Here is a 20,236-nt window from a genome sequence, read left to right as displayed (position 1 = left end):
ACATAGGATCCCAGGATGTTAAGGCTTGGAAGGGACCCAAGGAGATTGAGATCAAGCCCCTGCCAGAGCAGGACAATGCTATCTAACACAGAGCAACACATCCAGACAGGCCTGGAAAGGCTCCAGAGAAGGAGACTCCACAACCTCTCTGGGCAGCCTGTGCCAGGGCTCTCGGACCCTTCCAGGCAAGAAGTTCCCCCTTGTGTTGAGGCAGAACCTCTTTTGCTGCAACTTAGACCCATTGCTGCTTGTCCTACCCCAGGCAGCAGTGAGCAGAGCCTGTCCCCACCTCCTGGCAGCCCTCAGATACTTAGAAACATTGATCCAATCCCCTCTCAGTCTTCTCCAGACTAAGCAGCCCCAGGGCCCTCAGCCTCTCCTCATCAGGAAGCCCTCCTGTCCCACTCCTGACCCTCTCCAGCAGATCCCTGTCCCTCTGCAACAGGGGAGCCCAAACCTGAAGGCAATGCTCAAGGTGAGGTCTCAGCAGGGCAGAGCAGAGGGGCAGGAGAACCTCCCTGGCTCTGCTGGACACATCCTCCTAATGCACCCCAGGATCCCATTGGCCTCATGGCCCCCAGGGCACATTGCTGTGCCATGGGGAACTGTTAGCCACCAGCACCCCCAGGGCCCTCTCCTTGGGGCTGCTCTCCAGCAGTCACCTCCCAGCCTGGACTGCTGCACTTTGTTATCCCTCCCCAGGGGCAGGACTCTGCTCTTGTCCTTGGGGAACCTCATCTGGCTCCTCTGTGCCCACCTCTGTGCCCAGGGCTCTCTGGATGGCCTCACAGCCTGCAGCTGTCTCAGCCAAGCCTCCCAGCTGGGGGTCAGCAGCAAACTTGCTGAGCAGCCTCTGTCTGTCTGTGCCCTCAGCAAGGGCACTGATGAAGATGCTGAACAGGACTGGCCCAGCACTGAGCCCTGGGGGACTCCACTGCTCACAGCTCTCCAGCTGGACCTGGCACCATTGAGCACCTCCCTCTAAACTCTGTTTTGCAGCCAGTTCCTAACCCACCTCACTGCCTGCTCTTCCATCCCACATCTCCTCAGCTTGCTCACTGAACTGACATGGGAGATGGTGTCAAAAGCCTTGCTAAGGGCAAGGCAGACTACAGCCACTGCTCTCCCTGCAGCTACCCATTCAGTTATGGCATCACAGAATGCCTGATTGCCCCTTGGTAAATCCATGCTGACTACTCCCACACATCCAGACTGATCAGATGAACCTTTACCAGCCACAGCCTGTGCAGGTCACACTCTTCACAGGTGCCATCAGGTTGGCAGGGACTCCCAAAGGTCACCTTGTCCAATCCCCTGCAGGCAGCAGGGATGCCTCTCCAACTAGAGCAGGCTGCCCAGGGACACAGCAGAACTGATCTGGAGTGTCTCCAGGAATGGGGCCTCAACCACATCCCTGGGCAGCCTCTTCCAGTGCCTCACCACCCTCACTGTGCAGAACTTCCTCCTGATGTCCAACCTAATTCTCCCCAGCTCCAAACCACTGCCCCTCAACCTATTCCCACAGACCATTCTAAACAGTCCCTCCCCAGCCTGCCTCTAGGTCACCTTCAGATACTGAGCTGTAGCTCTAAGGTGTCCCTGAAGCTTTCTCCTCTCAAGGATGCACAGCTCCAGCTTTCCCAGCCTGTCCTTGTAGGAGAGGTGTTTCTAACATCTTTGTGTCCTCCTCTGGTTCCACCCCAGCAGGTTCATGCCTCTTGTGTTGGGGGCCCGAGCTGGACACAGCACTGCAGGTGAGGGCTCAGCAGAGGAGGGGACAGAATCATCTCTCTCAACCTGCTGCTGGCCACACTGCTTTTGCTGCAGCCCAGGATGCAACTTTTGCAGCTAGTACCTGCCTCTGGACTTGAAGCTACTCAGAGTGAGGGCATGGCCACAGGAACTGAGTGCCTCTCAGGAGCTGTGGTTTCCAAAGCTGTTTCCACATCATTAGAATGCAGAAGAATGGATGTTCTTACAACCAAAAACCTCCACCCTTGCTGCTCTGAAAGCTGAAAATGTTCCATGGCTTCTTCCATCCTGGGCCCATTGCAAGGACAGAATCACAGAATGGGTTAGGTTGGAAGGGAGCTCAAAGCTCAGCCAGTTCCAACTCCCCCTGCCATAGGCAGGGACACTTCCCACTAGAACAGGTTGCTCAAGGACTCATCCAGCCTGGTCCTGAACACCTCCAGGGAGGTTGTGGAGCACAGAAGCACCCAATGTGATCAAAGATCACATTGGGTGCTTCTGTGCTCCACAACCTCCCTGAGCAACCTGTGCCAGTGTCTCACCACCCTCAACCTGTGCCATTGTTTCACCACGCTCAACCTGTGCCAGTTTCTCACCACCCTCACTGCAAACAACTTCTTCCTAACATCCACTTTCAATCTCCCCTCTGCCACTTCAAACCCATTCCTCCTCCTCCTCTCATTACCAGACCTTTTCAATAGTCCCTCCCCAGCACTCCTGGAGCCCCCTTCAGATCCTGCAAGGCCACTCCAAGAACTCCTCCAAGCCTTCTCCTCTCCAGGCTGCACAGCCCCAACTCTCTCAGCCTGTGCTCACAGCAGAGCTGCTGCAGCCCTCTCAGCATCTTGGTGGCCTCCTCTGCACTGCCTCCAACACTTCCATGTGCTGCTTGTGCTGGGGGCTGCAGAATTGCCCCCAGGACTGCAGGTGGGGTGTGAGGAGAGCAGAGCCAAGGGGCAGAATGCCCTCCCTTGCCCTGTGCCCACACTGCTCTGGCTGCAGCCCAGCACAGGCTTGTGTCTGGGCTGCACTCACCCTGCAGGCTCCTGTGGAGCTTTGCATCAGCCCAGACCCCCAGGGCCTGCTCCTCAGGGCTGCTCTCAGCCATTCCCCACCCAGCCTGAAGTTGTGTTTGGGATTTGCACCCACCCAGGTGCAGGACCTTCCACGTGGCCTTGTTGAATGCAGTGAAAAGCTGATCAGTCCCATGCCAAGAGAACATCTGCATGGCAATGCCAACATCCCAACCCCAAAGTGGTCAGACAGCAGAACACTGCAGAAGGGCTCCACTTGCCTTACCTTGGTGACAGAGTCATTGACATTGATAGCTGGCACTTTGAGAGTCCCATTGGCCTTCATCTTGTACAGATTGTGAACTCCAGTGGTTGTCTCTTCTGAGATACCTCTGATTCCTGCAGAGAGAGTAAAAGCATTCACCATAGTTGGGCAATCAGCCTTAGCTGCTGCAAACCAACACCCCAAGGTGCTAAGACAGTCTCCCAGATGCCCAAGTTAAACAAACTCGTTGCAGGGAGCAGGGATGAGGTAAGAACCCTCAAAGCAGTAGTTTGAAACTTTAATCCAGCTTCTCCCCCTACAAGGCAATTAAAAGAGGATGCTCTTGCACTCAAGGGGACCAATGGCATCCTGGGGTGCATCAAGAAGAGTGTCTGGCAGGTGTATGGAGGTTCTCTTCCCTCTCTACTCTGCCCTGGTGAGACCACATCTGGAATACTGTGCTCAGTTCTGGGCTTCCCAGTTCAAGAGACAAGGATCTACTGGAAAGAGTCCAGCAGAGAGCTACAAAGATGACAGAGGAACTGGAACAGCTGTGACTGAGAGCCCTGGGGCTGTTTAGTCTGGAGAAAAGAAGGCTCAGAGGGGATCTGATCAGTGTCTATAAGCTGGCAGGCAGGAGGATGGAGCCAGGCTCTCTGGCCAGCCTGATCTAGGGTAGGGTGGCCCTGTCCATGGCAGGGGGGTTGGAACTAGATGATCCTTGTGGTTCCTTCCAACCCTGACTGATTCAATGATTCCTTCTGGTGGTGCCCAGTGACAGGACACAGGAGGCTCCACCTCAGTGTGAGGAGAAACTTTTTTTGCTGTGAGGGTAGCAAAGCCCTGGAACAGGCTGTCCAGAGAGGCTGTGGAGTCATCTCTGGAGCTTTCAAACCCCTCCTGGATGCGTTTCTGTGTCCCCTGTCCTGAGTGACTCTGCTTTGGGAGTAGGATTGGGCCAGATCTCCAGAGGTCCCTTCCAACTTCTGAGGGAACTGGGGTAGTTTATTCTGGAGGAGGCTGAGGAGAGACCTCATTGCTCTCTACAGCTCCCTGACAGGAGGCTGGAGCTGGGCTCTACTCCCCAGGATCAGGTGATAGGGGAGGAAATGTCCTCAAATTGTGCCAGGGGAGGGATAGGCTAACAGGATGTTAGGGGTGGAAGGGACCCAAAGACATCAAGTCCAACCTCCTTGCCAGAGAAGGACCACACAGTCTAGCTCAGGGCACACAGGAACACATCCGGACAGGGCAGGAAAGGCTCCAGAGAAGGAGACTCCACAGCCTCTCTGGGCAGCCTGTGCCAGGGCTCTGGGACCCTTCCAGTCAAGAAGTTCCCCCTTGTGTTGAGCTGCAACCTCCTGTGCTGCAGTTTCCATCCACTGCTCCTTGTCCTATCCTAAGGAGCAGTGAGCAGAGCCTGTCCCCCCCGCCCTGACCCCCAGTCCCCAGAGAGTTACAGACATTGATTCAATCCCCTCTCAGTCTTCTCTTCTCCAGACTAAGCAGCCCCAGGGCCCTCAGCCTCTCCTCATCAGGAAGCCCTCCTGTCCCCTCATCATCCTCACAGCCTTCTGCTGGACCCTCTCCAGCAGGTCCCTGTCCCTCTGCAACTGGGGAGCCCAAACCTGAAGGCAGTGCTCAAGATGAGGTCTCAGCAGGGCAGAGCAGAGGGGCAGGAGAACCTCCCTGGCTCTGCTGGACACATCCTCCTAATGCACCCCAGGATCCCATTGGCCTCTTGGCCCCCAGGGCACATTGCTGTGCCATGGGCAACTGTTAGCCACCAGCACCTCCAGGGCCCTCTCCTTGGGGCTGCTCTCCAGCAGTCACCTCCCAGCCTGGGCTGCTGTCTTTGTTATCCCTCCCCAGGGGCAGAACTCTGCTCTTGTCCTTGGGGAACCTCATCTGGCTCCTCTGTGCCCAGCTCTGTCTGTCCAGGTCTCGCTGAGCCTTCAGGTGTGTCAGCCAAGCCTCCCAGCTTGGTGTCAGCAGCAAACTTTGCCAGCCCAAAATTGGGCATTAGGAAAAATTTCTTCACTGCAAGAGTGGTCAAGGACAGGCACAGGCTGCCCAGGGAGTTGGTGGAGTCCCCATCCCTGGAGGTGTTCAAGGAATATGTAGCCATAGCACCTGGGGCCATGGTGGTGTTGGGCTGAAGGTTGGACTCAGTGATCTCAGAGGGCTTTTCCAAGCAAAACAGCCCTGTGGCATTATAATTCCCTCTGACATGTGCCACAGGGAGGCTATGGGTTTGGACTGTAAGCAGCTTTCACAGCTAGTCTGCCAATGCCTGCCCCTCTTCCCCCACCACTTTCACACAAGCAGGCAACTCCCACAGCACCAAGCTGCCTAAACAGCCTCCTGAGCAGAGGTGTGCCTGACAAGACAAAAGTGCAAGTCACCTTTCAACAGCTGGGGGTATTTGGTATGAACCAGGTTGGTAAGATCTCCACCATCATCCAAAATCATGTTGAGGGGTTGCCCATCCTTGAAGTAGAGAGTCTGCTCAATGCACCACAGATACTCCTCATCCGTCTCTCCCTTCCAGGCAAACACTGCACAGGAGCAAACAGACACAATTAGTTTTACTCAGCAGGTAGCAAAGCAGCCAGAGGAAGAGTTCATGAGCAGCTCTCAGCAGCAGAGCTGACCCAGCTGATATCCTGTGCCTGCAGGCCAGGAAAGACATCTGCACTGATAAAAACAGAGAGAGAGCAAAATGAGAAGTGAAATCACTTCACCTTCTGCTCCAGCATGCAAACCTGGTTAGCATTTTGAGACTGCACTGCTCTCATTGTAAGAGACACCAAGGTTGTACACCTGCTTTACTCTGCTCTCCTCAGACCCCACCTGCACTCCTGGGGGCAGTTCTGCAGCCCCCAGCACAAGCAGCACATGGAAGTGTTGGAGCTAGCCCAGAGGAGGCCACCAAGATGCTGAGAGGGCTGCAGCAGCTCTGCTGTGAGCACAGGCTGAGAGAGTTGGGGCTGTGCAGCCTGGAGAAGAGAAGGCTTGGAGGAGACCTTGGAGTGGCCTTGCAGGAGCTGAAGGGGGCTGCAGGAGGGCTGGAGAGGGACTATTGAGAAGGTCTGGGAATGAGAGGAGAAGGAGGAGGAATAGGTATGGAGTGGCAGAGGGGAGATAGAAAGAAGACGTTGGGAAGAAGTTGTTTGCAGTGAGGGTGGTGAGACACTGGCACAGGTTGCCCAGGGAGGTTGTGGAGCACAGAAGCACCCAATGTGATCTTTGATCACATTGGGTGCTTCTGTGCTCCACAACCTCCCTGGAGGTGTTCAGGACCAGGCTGGATGAGGCCTTGAGCAACCTGTTCTAGTGGGAGATGTCCCTGCCTATGGCAGAGGTTTGGAGCTGGCTGAGCTTTGAAGTCCCTTCCAATCTAAACCATTCTATGATTCTAAGAGGGAGAAAAGGCTAAAATCTGAGACTTTATTCCTCATTTTCCAGTGTTAAGAGGGAGAAAGCAAAGCAAACTAAAGCAGTCTCCCACTCACAACACCCACTTGTCCCTCTAACACATCCCACAGCAGCAGGAATTAGCCACAGGATATATTGATATAAACCAACACAGCTACAACTCTTTAGACAAAGGACTAAAGCTTAGCAGGAGCTAAGCATCAGATTAAAAGCTCTTCAGCAGCTTTTGGGTTTCAATTCTAGCCTCTGGCTCAGCATGAAAACCCAACCTGCCAGGATCCTGCCTGGTCTTACTGGGATGTATTTCCCTACCATTGCAGCAGCAGCAACATGCTGCAACTGCTGCCATGTAGCAAGCAGCAGATTTCTGCCTTTCCAGGCTTGAGCCTCAGTTGAACTCAGCCATCCAAGCAAGCACCAAGCACAGGGTTCAACCTCCAGCATTTGGCTGAATTGTCACATTTTCATTGTTTACACAAAGCTAACCTTGAGTCACCAGGAGGCAGTGATGCAACTGCCCTTGCTGGAGAAATGTTCCTTCAGTGTCTTGCTCTATCCAAAAGGAATCAGCAGTCCTCCAAGGTCTTGTAAACAGGGCAAGTGTAACATGAACAAAGAGCAGGTTCCACAACAGAGCATGCCAAGAGCTGGAGAGCAGCCAGGAAGAAAGGGGCCTGGGGGTACTGGTATATAGTAGCTGCAGAGGAGGCAGCAGTGTGCCCAGGTGGGCAGCAGAGCCAATGGCATCCTGGGCTGGCTGAGGAGCAGTGTGGGCAGCAGGACAAGGGAGGTTCTTCTGCCCCTGTGCTCAGCACTGCTCAGGACACCCCTGGAGTGCTGTGTCCAGTTCTGGGCTCCTCCATTCAAGAGAGCTGTTGAGGTGCTGGAAGGTGTTTGGAGAAAGGCAGCAAGGCTGGTGAGGGGCCTGGAGCACAGCCCTGTGAGGAGAGGCTGAGGGAGCTGGGGGGGTGCAGCCTGCAGCAGAGGAGGCTCAGGGCAGAGCTCATTGCTGCCTGCAGCTGCCTGCAGGGAGGCTGTAGCCAGGTGGGGTTGGGCTCTGCTGCCAGGCAGCCAGTAGCAGAAGGGGACACAGCCTGAAGCTGTGCCAGGGCAGGTCTTGGCTGGATGTCAGGAGGAAGTTGTTGTCAGAGAGAGTGATTGGCATTGGAATGGGCTGCCCAGGGAGGTGGTGGAGTGGCCGTGGCTGGAGGTGTTGAAGCCAAGCCTGGCTGGGGCACTTAGTGCCATGGTCTGGTTGCTTGTCTAGAGCTGGGTGCTAGATTGGGCTGGATGAGCTTGGAGATCACTTCCAACCTGGTTGATTCTATGATCGAAGTCAAACACTTCACCTGCAAACTGCTCCTCAGCTGCGTTTTTGGGTGTTGAGAGCAGCAATAGGTCAGGTCTGATACCCTAACATCAGATCTAGAGTCCCACCTGGCCCTTTGACACCACATGCCAGAGCCAAGGATGCCTGCAGCCAGCAACACCAAAGGAGCTGATTAAGGGATGAAAGGCAACATCTTCTTCTGTCACCTTAGAATGGACCCCAACTGGGGAAAGTCTTTTGGCAACAGCCAACTGCATGGATTAATGGCACCCTGTGATGGTTTGGGTGTTACCCACCCCCACACACACTTAAGACAATCACCCAGACTAGACTCAGCAGAGCTGGGAATTAGAATGAAGCTTTCTATTCACAGCTCAGCACAAGATACAGGCAGAGATTTACAACATCTACAGCTAGAGACAAAAACACACAAGGGAAAAAAGTAATACAGAAGCACAGCAGCCCTCCTAGAAACCAGAGGGAGCCCAGGAGGGGCTCCCAACCACCCTTCCACCTCCTTCCCACCCCTCTGCCTCACCCCAGACTTGCCTTACGTTCAAGGTGAGCTTGGAGAATCAGCCAGGGGGGTTAGGAAGCAGCAGGATAAGACAGCAGGTTGGGGAGAAAAGTGCAGGCAGCCAGAGCCAGAGAGCAGCTCTGTTATCTGTGCTGATGTTCTTGTTTTCATCCAGCTCAGCAAGCCTCTGAGTGCAGCAGACATCACCACTGCTTCCTTTTCACAGCCTGGCATCTCATTCTTCTCACCAAAACATTCCAGCTAGCTTCATACCAGCACACACCCCTGTGGGGCACAGCACCCATCCAGGGCATCCCCCTGGGGCACAGCACCCATCCAGGGCAACCCCCCGGGGCACAGCACCCACCCAGGGCAACCCCAAAGCATCAGAAATGAGATTTAAGCTCTGCCAGCACCCAGTCTTAGGCCACAGTTCCCAGCTCAGAGCCATGAGGACTGTGTGTCCCTAAGCTGAGTAACCCAACAGACAGCTTAATGTATTTATACTGATCCAGGAGGAATTGCTCTTCCCTGGAAGGCAACAAGAACCCAGCAGCACCTTGGTAAATGACTCCAGGCATATTCAGCAGCACCACAGCTGGCCTAGCTCTAGCCTGAAAGCAACCTGAATATTGACCCTGCCACTGTAACAGGGCACAGTGGAACTGAGAACCCTTCCCTGACCTCTAGGTAGCAGCAGGCTTGCTGAAAAGCACCAAACCTCTCCACACACCTACACACCAATCCATTCAACTGTTCCACCAACTCAACCCTCAGTGCCCAGACACGAAGCTGGCAAGATGCAGCCAGGCTCACAACAGCCATTGTCAGGAGGGCTATGCTTAGGCTGATGCAATGCAGCTTGAATCAAATGTCCTCTTTGGTTACAATCACTGCTTTTGACAGGCTCTTGCTGCCTGAGAGCTTCCTCAGAAGAGCCTGAAGCACACAGTTTGCTTTAGCTGGAGCAGGCAGCACACCCCAAAAGTCAGGGCCAAAGCAGGTGGTGGAGCACTTACCAGGGATGCCAGCTTTTGCAATAGCAGCTGCAGCGTGGTCCTGGGTGGAGAAAATGTTGCAGCTTGACCATTGTACCTGGAAAATAACCCAAGTTTTGTTTGCTGAGCAAAGTTCTGAGATACCAGCAACTCTCAGACACAGGAGTGGAAAAGGCAGCAAGAGCAGAAAGGCCTAACAGGGCAGGTCCCTGCTTTTCCCAGGAGCTCTGCAAAGGGAAGCTGAAAACCAAGAGTGTGACTAGGCCAGGAAAAATGATGTCCCCTTGGGAAAGAACATGATGGAGCCTCAGGTGTGCCACATGTTCTGCCAGCTCCTCACTCACAAGAGCTTCTGCCAGACAGGAGAGTGCAGTCAGTGCGATCCCAAGCACAGCTCCAGGCTGGGTGGGGAATGGCTGAGAGCAGCCCTGAGGAACAGGCCCTGGGGGTCTGGGCTGATGCAAAGCTCCACAGGAGCCTGCAGGGTGAGTGCAGCCCAGACACAAGCCTGTGCTGGGCTGCAGCCAGAGCAGTGTGGGCACAGGGCAAGGGAGGGGATTCTGCCCCTTGGCTCTGCTCTCCTCACACCCCACCTGCACTCCTGGGGGCAGTTCTGCAGCCCCCAGCACAAGCAGCACATGGAAGTGTTGGAGCAGGCCAGAGGAGGCCACCAAGATGCTGAGAGGGCTGCAGCAGCTCTGCTCTGAGCACAGGCTGAGACAGTTGGGGCTGTGCAGGCTGGAGAGGAGAAGGCTTGGAGGAGAGCTTGGAGTGGCCTTGCAGGATCTGCAGGGGGCTGCAGGAGGGCTGGGGAGGGACTATTTACAAGGGCTGGGAATGAGAGGAGGAGGAGGAGGAGGAATGGGTTTGAAGTGGCAGAGGGGAGATTGAAAATGGATGTTAGGAGAGGGTTCTTTGCAGTGAGGATGGTGAGACACTGGCACAGGTTGAGGGTGGTGAGACACTGGCACAGGTTTCCCAGGGAGGTCGTGGAGCACAGAAGCACCCAATGGGATCTTTGATCACATTGGGTGATTCTGTGCTCCACGACCTCCCTGGAGATGTTCAGGACCAGGCTGGATGAGGCCTTCAGCAACCTGTTCTAGTGGGAGGTGTCCCTGCCTATGGCAGGGGATTGGAACTGGCTGAGCTTTGAGCTCCCTTCCAACCTAACCCATTCTGTGATTCACCTACAGCCCCTGGAGAAGCACACAGTAGGGTGAGTTTAGAAAGTTGGAGCCAATAAAACCCAGGTTTTGAGCACAGCCACACAGTGAGTGTGCACTGGGACATGGACATGCAGCAACACCTGCTGCACTCAGCAGAGCCAGAAGTGCAGCTGAAACACTACCCTTGATCAAGAAGCACTCTCCAAGCTTATGCTCACCCAACTCTGACTCCCTGCTCCAGCCATGTAAGCTTCTCCAGCTGAGCAAAGTGGTTTTCACACTTCATACCTAGGCTCAAGCACCTAAGAAAGCAACAGCACACTGCAGAGCAGCATCTGCAGATCTGTTGTAGCTCCCCCAGCAGGCACAGAAACCACAGCATGGCTTAGGCTGGAAGGGACCTCAGAGATCATCTACTCCAAGCCATGGGAAGGGACACATCTCAGCTAGGTTAGGTTGCCCAATCTGGCCTTAAACATCCCCAGGGAAAAGGCATCCCCAACCTCTCTGGCAACCTATTTCAGTCTCACCACTCTCATACTGAAGAGCTTCTTCCCAAGATACAGTCAATTCCTGCTCTCCCTCAGCTTCAAACCATTCCCTCTAGGCCTGGAGCTGGACATCCTTACTGCAGAGGGAGCAGATCCATAGAACCCAGATCCGGAGAGATCTCTGCTCCCTACAGGGCTGACTGGCTGGGGTCTGCATGCTTATTTGTAACAGATCTTGAGGAGAGGGCAGTAAAGCAGAGCCCCAAAGCCTGATTTCAGACACTCATCTTACTCTATCTACAACTGACACCCCAAAGCAAGGGCTGCAGGGGGAAGCAACTCATCTGAGCCTAATACCCAGCAGTGAAAATATATCAGGAAGAAGCACAGGGAAACCAGGTTAGAATCACAGAATCAGCCAGATTGGAAGAGAGCTCCAAGCTCAGCCAGCCCAACCTAGCACCCAGCCCTGCCCAACCAACCACACCATGGCACTAAGTGCCCCAGCCAGGCTTGGCTGCAACACCTCCAGCCACAGCCACTCCATCACCTCCCTGGGCAGCTCATTCCAATGCCAATCACTCTCTCTGCCAGCAACTTCCTCCTCACATCCAGCCTAGACCTGCCCTGGCACAGCTTCAGGCTGTGTCCCCTTCTTCTGCTGCTGGCTGCCTGGCAGCAGAGCCCAACCCCACCTGGCTACAGCCTCCCTGCAGGCAGCTGCAGGCAGCAATGAGCTCTGCCCTGAGCCTCCTCTGCTGCAGGCTGCACCCCCCCAGCTCCCTCAGCCTCTCCTCACAGGGCTCTGCTCCAGGCCCCTCCCCAGCCTTGCTGCCCTTCTCCAAACACCTTCCAGCACCTCAGCAGCTCTCTGCAATGGAGGAGCCCAGAACTGGACACAGCACTCCAGGGGTGTCCTGAGCAGTGCTGAGCACAGGGGCACAAGAACCTCCCTTGTCCTGCTGCCCACACTGCTCCTGAGCCAGCCCAGGATGCCATTGGCTCTGCTGCCTCCTCTTCAGCTCCCTCTCTTCCAGCACCCCCAGCTCCCTCTCTGCCTGGCTGCTCTCAGCCACTCTGGCCCCAGCCTGCAGTGCTGCTTGGGCTTGTTGTGGCCAAAGTGCAGAACCCTGCCCTTGGCCTTGTTCAGTCTCATCCCATTGGCCTCTGCCCACCCATCCAGCCTGCCCACAAGGTCCTCTGCAGGGCTCTGCTACTCTCCAACAGCTCCACACTGCTCCTAGATTGGTGTCATCTGCAAACTCACTGCTGCTGGACTCAATCCCCTGTTCCAGATCATCCATAAAGATATTGAACAGGTCTGGGCCCAGCACTAATCCCTGGGGCACAGCACTAGTGACAGCTGCCAGCTGGCTGTGGCACCATTCACCACCACTCCCTGGGCTCTGCCATCCAGCCAGTTTGATGACCTCCAGCATTGCACCTCCTCACCTGGGGTTTTTCTAAAGCTCCCTTCCTATCAGTGCAATGACAGCAGAAGGGGTCATGAAATCTGAAGTAACAGGTTGCCCAGGAGGTGGTGGAAGCCTCATCCCTGTTTAAGGTGTCTAAGGCCAGGCTGGACAAGGCTCTGGGCAGCCTGACCTAGTGTGAGGTGTCCCTGCCCACAGCAGGGTGCTTGGAAATGGATGATCCTTGGGGTCCCTTCCAACCCTGACTGATCCTGTATTTCAGAATGCCTACACACTTGTCACAATAAATAGGTCACCTCAGCTCTGCATCCTGCCATCTGTGACATCAGTTTGTGACAACAGCATAGACTTGAGAATAAGTGGCACACCTGCTGGGCTGGAGCCTGATGTTTGCATCCCTGTTGTGGACAGGAGGCATTCCTATGAGCATTGCAGTGTGCACTCTGAGCATTGATAGTCACTGTTTTTGTTAAGCTGGCCAAAACCAAGGATACCAAAATCACCATGCTGCAGGTAGCCACAGCCTCATGATGCAGCCCATGGTTCCACCAGGTTTACTCCTTGCTTCCAGGCAAAGCTCTGGCAGAAAAGGTGAACCAGAGCTAAATCCAAACTCAAGCCAAACCTGCAGCACAAAGAAGGAGCCAAAACAACAGCAACCATCTTAAAGATGCACCCATAACTTATGCTTGGAGGTACCTGCCCTTGACTCTGCTCTTCTGAGACCCCAGCTTCAACACTGTGGCCAATTCTGGTGACCCTACCATAAGAGGGACATTGATCTGCTAGAGCAAGTTCAGAGGAGGTCACAAAGATGATCCAGGGGCTGGAACACCTCTGCTGTGAGGCTAAGGGAACTGGGATTGTTCAGCCTGCAGAAGACTCCAAGGGGACTTATGACTCTTCCAATAACTGAAGGGAACCTACAAGAAGGCTGCAGAGTGACTTTGAGAGCATCACAGAGGAGATTCAGGTTGGACATCAGGATGAAGTTCTGCACAAAGAGTGGTGAAATACTGGAACAGGTTGTATTTGAGGCCCCATCCCTGGAGACGTTCAAAATCAGACCTGATGTGGCCCTAGGCAGCCTGATCTAGTTGGAGGTCTCCCTGCTGACTAGAGAGGGATTGAACAAGATGACCTTTGAGGGTGCCCTCCAACCCAATGCCCTCTGTGGATCTGTAAATCTCACACAGAGTGCCTCTGGGCAGCCTGAGTTCAGGAATCTAAACTTCAAGAAGGAATTTCAAATCACCTATGTACTTAGCATAATCCATCCTCAAGTTCCAGCCAGCTCCCTGCTCAGCACACCAGCTATGTGGCCTGTGCTCAGATGCTTGGCTCCCCTCATGCCCTGTGCAGCAAGCACTCAGCCAGGATGTTTGGATTTCATTCAGCAAGCGAGGCAGAGGACACAGTGCAGTAAATGGTTTGTAAGCATCTCAGTCTTAAATATGGACCAGAGGAATTGGCCCACAGGCACACAACCAGTCAGTGGAGCTGCCAGTCCTCAAATCAGTGTCCCTGTTGCTCTCCTGCACAGCTCCAGGGCCAGCATGAGCTCTCAGAAAGCTTCATTAGTTTTTGCTGACCTCACCAGGGCACAGTGTGGCTAATCTGTGCTGGAGGCACTCACCAGAGCTGCAGCATTAAGCCCAGCACAACAACAGTAGGGGAGCAGCTTCCAGCACTGCTGCTCAGGATGCTGTACACACAGCTGAGAGGGCTGAAGTCAGCAACCCAGCCCAAAACAGACACTCGTGAAGATGCCCAAAGAGGGCCTACCAGAAAGCTGGGGAGGGAGCTTTGAGGGGTGATGAGGGTCAATGGCTTTGAGCTGGAAAAGGGGAGATTTAGACTGGATTAGGAAGAAATTCTTTCAAGGGAGGGTGGGCAGACACTGGAACAGGTTGCCCAGGGAGGCTGTGGATGCCCCCTGCCAGGAGGTGTTCAAGGCCAGGCTGGATGAGGCCTTGAGCAACCTGTGCTGGTGGGAGGTGTCCATGACAGAGGGGTTGGATGCTCTTCAAGCTCCCTTTCAACTCAAACCACCCTCTGATTCTACACAGCTTGCCCAGAGAAGATTCATCTCAAATCCCAGAGGTGTATGCAGTATGCTTTTCACCTAAGGAGAGAAGATCTACTTCATCCACCTGGAGACTGGAGCACAACTGCCTCCAAAGCACACAGCCATGTGCCAGGATCCCTGAGGCAGCTACAGAAGCAGAACAAGAAGCTCAGAGACACTTCACCTCGGCTCCCAGTGCTATCAGGGTCTCTATGAGAACTGCTGTCTGCACCGTCATGTGAAGGCACCCAGCGATCCGTGCTCCCTTCAGAGGCTTTGATGCAGCATACATCTCCCTCATCTTCATCAGCCCTGGCATCTCATTCTCTGCAATCTCAATGGCCTTGCGACCCCAGTCCGCAAGGCTGATGTCAGCTGCAAGAGAAAGAGGACAGGCGTCAGAGCCTAAACAGTGGCCACCTCAGTGTCTGCTCACACACTTGAGGGCAACAGCTGAACTGAGCACCCAGGCACAGCTGGGAGACAGAGCTGGGGGAAAATGGGCTCTGTCCCAGTTGCTCTTTATTTACTACGGCACACGGGCTTTCAAACGAGTTTAGACCAAACCCAACAGCCCTTCTGAGAACAAGTGTGCTCCTGTACGAGCACAGCAGCCAGCTCTGACCTGTGGTTCAGACATCTGGGACCTGTTAACTGAGTAAGCCCCAGCCTTAAGCTCTCCCCCTCGTGAGTACTGCCCAAGAATCTGACACTTCCTATAAAGTTTTACTTCCAGAGTATTAAGACTTCGAAGGAGTGGGGGTTGCCTGTCTGGCAGCAGCTTCCCCACCCAAGAACGCATGTGGCATGCTCCCTGCCGAGCTGAACCCATCCCGGCTCCTCCTGAGAGCTAAGCTGCAGGGATCCTGCCCCCCTGGATCCACAACGGCTCTTTTCAAGGCACCGTGACTACTACCTCAGGCACAAGCCTGCTTTTGCCTCTGTAGAAAAGGTCTGCGAAGTGTGAACCGAAGAGACCTCCAAGAGGCCAGCTCGTGGCAGAAAAACACTGCCCTCGCCATGGATGCTGAGTCCAGCCTTGAAGAGGCGAGAGTCCAACAGCTGATGTCCAGATGCACCACCTGGCAGCGTCAGCCGACACCAAGCGCCCCTCTGGCTCAGTCTGCTGCTTCACAAGCTTGCCATTTCATTTACGATCACACTTCACCTACCTAGCGAGCACCGGCCACTTAAAGCACTCGGGCACGGCAACGCCTCGGAGCAGCCTCACATTTAACACAGACAAGCTAATTGCTGCTTCCTCCAGAACAAAGCCTTGGGGCCACCGAGGCTATAGCCTACACCTCAGCGAACTGCACATCACACCGACCGGAGGCTGAACGCCTCCAAGCGACGGAAGGACCACGGAAACTACATCAAGAGGGTCTTGAATCCTACCCCTCCTAAGAGCTCACTACTTCTAACAAAGCTACGCTAAAAACAAGTAGATGTTGTAGTACTTTAGGCTCAGAGGCTCCGTATCAAATGATTGCGGAATCCAAGCATTATTGGCTGAAGTTCTTCTCCTTTAACTTCGCCCTCAAAACGCACACAGCTCTGGAGGAAGCAGTGCGGGGCTTGCAGTTGAAGGTCCGCAAAAGCCTTTCGGGAAGCGCTTAACCAAGGTGCCCCTACGCTTGCCCAAAGGGAGCGAGACCCTGGCGGCCGCCGCGGGCTGCTCCTGCTGGGCTGCTCCTGCTGGGCTGCTCCTGCTGGGCTGCTCCTGCTGGGCAGGCAGGCTGGGGACGAGGCAGCCCAGCTTAGCCGCGCCGAGGGCCCCGGGGCAAGAGAGCATCAACATCGCGAGTGGAAACCCCACTGGTGCCGCGCTGCGGAACGCGGCAGCAGCTGCAGAGCGCCATCCCTGGAGGTGTTTAAGGCTGAGGCTGTGGGCAGCCTGATCTAGGGCACGGTGTCCCTGCCCACGGCAGGGGGGTTGGAACTGGCTGATCCTTGCGGTCCCTTCCAACCCGGACTGATTCTACGAGCCGAGGCAGCCCCTCCAGAAGCCACCTCCCTTCTCGCCGGCTCTAGCGGCAACAGCACGGCGCAAACACAGCCCGGCCCACAGCGCAGTGAGCGCTTCGGGCTCAGATTCGCCGCCTGCCATGCTGCCCGCGCTTCCCGCTCCGCATGGGCAATAGGCCACGTCCCCCGCTGCGGCCGCGGAGCCCCGGCCGCGGCCCAGCCCCGCACCCCGCCGCGGCAGGCCCGGCCGGGCCCGGCGCACTCCGTTAGCCGCGGGGTAGCCGCCAGAGCCCCGCAGAGCAAGCAGGGCCCGGGACGCACCACTCACCCACTTTGTACGGCAGCCTGTCCGACATGCTGGCGGGCCAAGGAGCCGGCGCAGGAGAAGGCGGAGGCAGCCCCGAGCGCGCTTTAAGTAGAGGAGGCGCCAGCGGCTGCGCGGGGCGGGGCGAGGCGAGGCGAGGCGAGGCCGGCCGCGGTGTGCGCGTCGGGACGTGCCCGCCGTGTGCCGCCCGCCGTGTGCCCGCCTGCCCGCTGTGTGCCCGCCGCCGTGTGCCCGCCTGCCCGCCGTGTGCCGCCCGCCGTGTGCCTGCCTGCCCGCCGTGTGCCCGCCGCCGTGTGCCGCCCGCCGTGTGCCTGCCTGCCCGCTCTGTGCCCGCCGCCGTGTGCCGCCCGCCTTGTGCCTGCGTGCCCGCCGCCGTGTGCCTGTGTGCCCGCCGCCGTGTGCCCGCCTGCCTGCCGTGTGCCCGCCTGCCTGCCGTGTGCCCGCCTGCCTGCCGTGTGCCCGCCGCCGTGTGCCCGCTCGCCGTGTGCCCGCCGCCTTGTGCCCGCTCGCCGTGGGCCCGCCGCCTTGGGCCCGCTCGCCGTGGGCCCACTCGCCATGGGCCTGCGCCTTGTGCCTGCCGCCGTGTGCCCACTCGGGGGCCGCCCGCCGGCATGTGGGGGTCGGGGCCGCGCCGGGACATGCTCGTTCGCGATGTGCCCGCCGGGTTGTGCCCGTTCGAGATGTGCCTGTTCGCCATGTGCCCGCCGGGTCGTGCCCGTTCGGGATGTGCCTGTTCGCCATGTGCCCGCCGGGTTGTGCCCGTTCGGGATGTGCCTGTTCGCCATGTGCCCGCCGGGTCGTGCCCGTTCGGGATGTGCCTGTTCGCCATGTGCCCGCCGGGTCGTGCCCGTTTGGGATGTGCCTGTTCGCCATGTGCCCGCTGGGTCGTGCCCGTTCGGGTTGTGCGCATTGGGGCCGCGGCCGGACGTGCCCATTCGCGATGTGCCCACCGCCTTGTGCCCGTTCGGGATGTGCCCGCCGGGTTGTAGCCGCCGGGATGTGCGCATTGAGGCTGCGCCCGCCGGGTTGTGCGCGCCGAGGTCGGGCATCGGCGGCTGCCCCCGTGCCTGCCGGGCTTGCGGGGCCGGCTTGGCCTCTGCTGCGCCTTTCCTGTGGCCAGAGAAGCACTCAGAGCCCCTGGGCGCCCAGGCTGTCCCCAGAAGAGGCTGCCCCCGTATCGTGAGCTCCAGAGGTCTTCGCTGCCCCAGGGACCTGAGCGAGCCCCAGACCCACACCGAGGCAAGCTCTGGCACCCAGCCGGTGCCCCCGGAGCAGCCCTGTGAGCCACCACTCCTGCTGCCAGGACAGGCGTTGCAGCCACACAGGACCAAAGGAGGTCTCAGGGCAGTGCCAGGACGGGCCCTGGTTCCCAGTACCAGGTGTGCCCACGGAGCCACTGTGGGCACTGATGGGGCAGCCCCCGGAGATCCCCGGGGCATCCAATGAGCTGGTCAGTGTGAGCAGTCACTGTGTCGTGCAGACCCTTTGCTGCAGCAGGGCCGAGGGCAGAGGAGGTCTCACCCAGGCTGGCAAGCCCGGGCAGCACCCGGTAAGGTGCCACGTAGACACTGCTGAGGCACCACACGTGGGGCGCTCTGTGCTATCTGCCTGGACCTTGGACTTGGCTGTGGCCTGTTCCTCTTTCCAGCCTTCAGCCAGTCTGCCAGGAGCAGGGCAGGAACAACACGGGCAGTTCTGCCAGCCCCTGCCCCCCTGCCGCAGCCAATGCCTGCTGCACATGCAGGAGGCAGAGCCCTGCTTCAGCCTTGCCTGGGGGTCAGGCGCTCGTTTGTTCCCGTTCTGACATCTGAAACAGGGTTTTCACAAACCTTGGCCATAATCTGGGGCAAACTTTGCAACCAGTGTGCTACAGACCTCCCCTGTTGTCTGTGACACATTGAAAAGCAAGGATTTCCTCACATTCCCCCCAAAACTCGTGGTGAATTATTTTGCAAAGTTTAAAATCATTCTCAGTGCAGAGTTCACCCTGAGCCCCCAGCTCATAGTGAGCCCCATAAGTGCACTTCAAGATTTGCTACCTGAGCTGAAAGGAGGTTGTAGCCAGGTGGGGTTGGGCTCTGCTCCCAGGCACCCAAAAGCAGAACAAGAGGACACAGCCTCAAGCTGCACCAGGGCAGGTTCAGGCAGGATGCTGGGAAGAAGTTCTACATGGAAAGAGTGATTGGCATTGGAATGGGCTGCCTGGGGAGGTGGTGGAGTCCCCATCCCTGGAGGTGTTTAAAAGGAGGCTGGATGAGGCACCTAGTGCCCTGGGTTAGTTAATTAGAAGGTTTAGGTGGTAGATTGAACTTGATGATTCTAGAGGTATTTTCCAACCTGGTGAATTCTGTGATTCTGTCATCTTCAGTGATCCACAAAATCACAGAATTGGAGGAGTTGGAAGGAACCTCTGGAGATCATCAAGTCCAAACCCCTGCCAAAGCAGAGTCACCCAGGGCAGGTCACACAGGAACACACCCAGATGGAGCTTGAAAGTCTCCAGAGAAGGAGACCCCACAGCCTCTCTGGGCAGCCTGCACCAGGGCTCCAGCACCCTCCCAGCAAAGAGGCTTTTCCTCATGTGTAAGTGGAACTTCAGTGACCAGTTTGCATTCACTGGAAAGAATCACAGTCAGTCAGGGCTGGAAGGGAGCACAAGGATCAGGCAGTCCCAACCCCCTGCCATGCCCAGGGACACCCTACCCTAGAGCAGGCTGCACACAGCCTCAGCCAGCCTGGCCTCAGACACCTCCAGCCATGGGGCCTCAACCACCTCCCTGGGCAACCCATTCCAGCCTCTCACCACTCTCCTGCTCAACAACTTCCTCCTCACCTCCAGCCTTGCTTCATCCCCCCCCCCCATTCCTGCCACTCCCTGAGAGACTAAAAAGTCCCTCCCCAGTTTTTTTGTAAACCCCCTTCTTGACACCCACCCTTCAGATATTTATAACCACTGATAAGATCCCCTCTCAGTTTTCTGTTCTCCAGACAAAACAGCCCCAAGTCCTCCTCAGACAGATGTTCCAGTCCCTTCATCAACCTCACAGCCTCCATTGGACACTCTCCAGTAGTTCCCTGTCTTGAACTGGGGAGCCCAAAACTGGAGACAATACTCCAGCTGTGGCCTCACCAGGGAAGAGTAGTTTGATCCTATAGTGAACAGTGTGGGCAGAAAGACAAAGAAAGGAACTGTAGCCCTAGAGCAAGTCCATGTGCAAGTGATTGATGTTCAGAGTGCTGCAGGCACACCAGCACACCTGATACCACACCAAGCACTTGTGTAAATCAAAAGGTGCTCAAAGAGTAGCATGGATGTTAGGAGCAAATACTGCACCACGAGGGTAGTGGAACATTGGAACAGGTTGCCCAGGGAGGTGGTTGAGGCTCTATCCCTGGAGATATTCAAGGTGAGGCTCAAAAGGGCTCTGGGCAGCCTGATCTAGCTGAGGATGCCCGTTTGCCGCACAGG

General features: G+C 56.4%; 1 protein-coding gene across 1 annotated transcript in view; it reads right to left on the bottom strand.

Moving 5' to 3' along the window:
* AHCY (adenosylhomocysteinase) overlaps positions 1-16,875 on the bottom strand; it is a 36,714-nt gene extending 19,839 nt beyond the window's left edge. The window contains exons 1-5 of the mRNA XM_064167623.1: positions 16,771-16,875; positions 14,659-14,849; positions 9,335-9,410; positions 5,436-5,588; positions 3,052-3,164 (exon numbers count right to left, since the gene is read on the bottom strand). Of these exons, the coding sequence (XP_064023693.1) occupies positions 3,052-3,164; positions 5,436-5,588; positions 9,335-9,410; positions 14,659-14,849; positions 16,771-16,798 (561 nt within the window). The 5' untranslated portion in view covers positions 16,799-16,875. The remainder of the gene's footprint in view (positions 1-3,051; positions 3,165-5,435; positions 5,589-9,334; positions 9,411-14,658; positions 14,850-16,770) is intronic.
* Between the last annotated feature and the right edge of the window lie 3,361 nt (positions 16,876-20,236).

The sequence above is a fragment of the Pogoniulus pusillus genome, chromosome 29, assembly GCF_015220805.1.
Source record: "Pogoniulus pusillus isolate bPogPus1 chromosome 29, bPogPus1.pri, whole genome shotgun sequence".
Taxonomy (NCBI): Eukaryota; Metazoa; Chordata; class Aves; order Piciformes; family Lybiidae; genus Pogoniulus; species Pogoniulus pusillus.
Note: the sequence above shows the minus strand (reverse complement) of the source record. Positions and strands in the feature narration are given on the sequence as shown.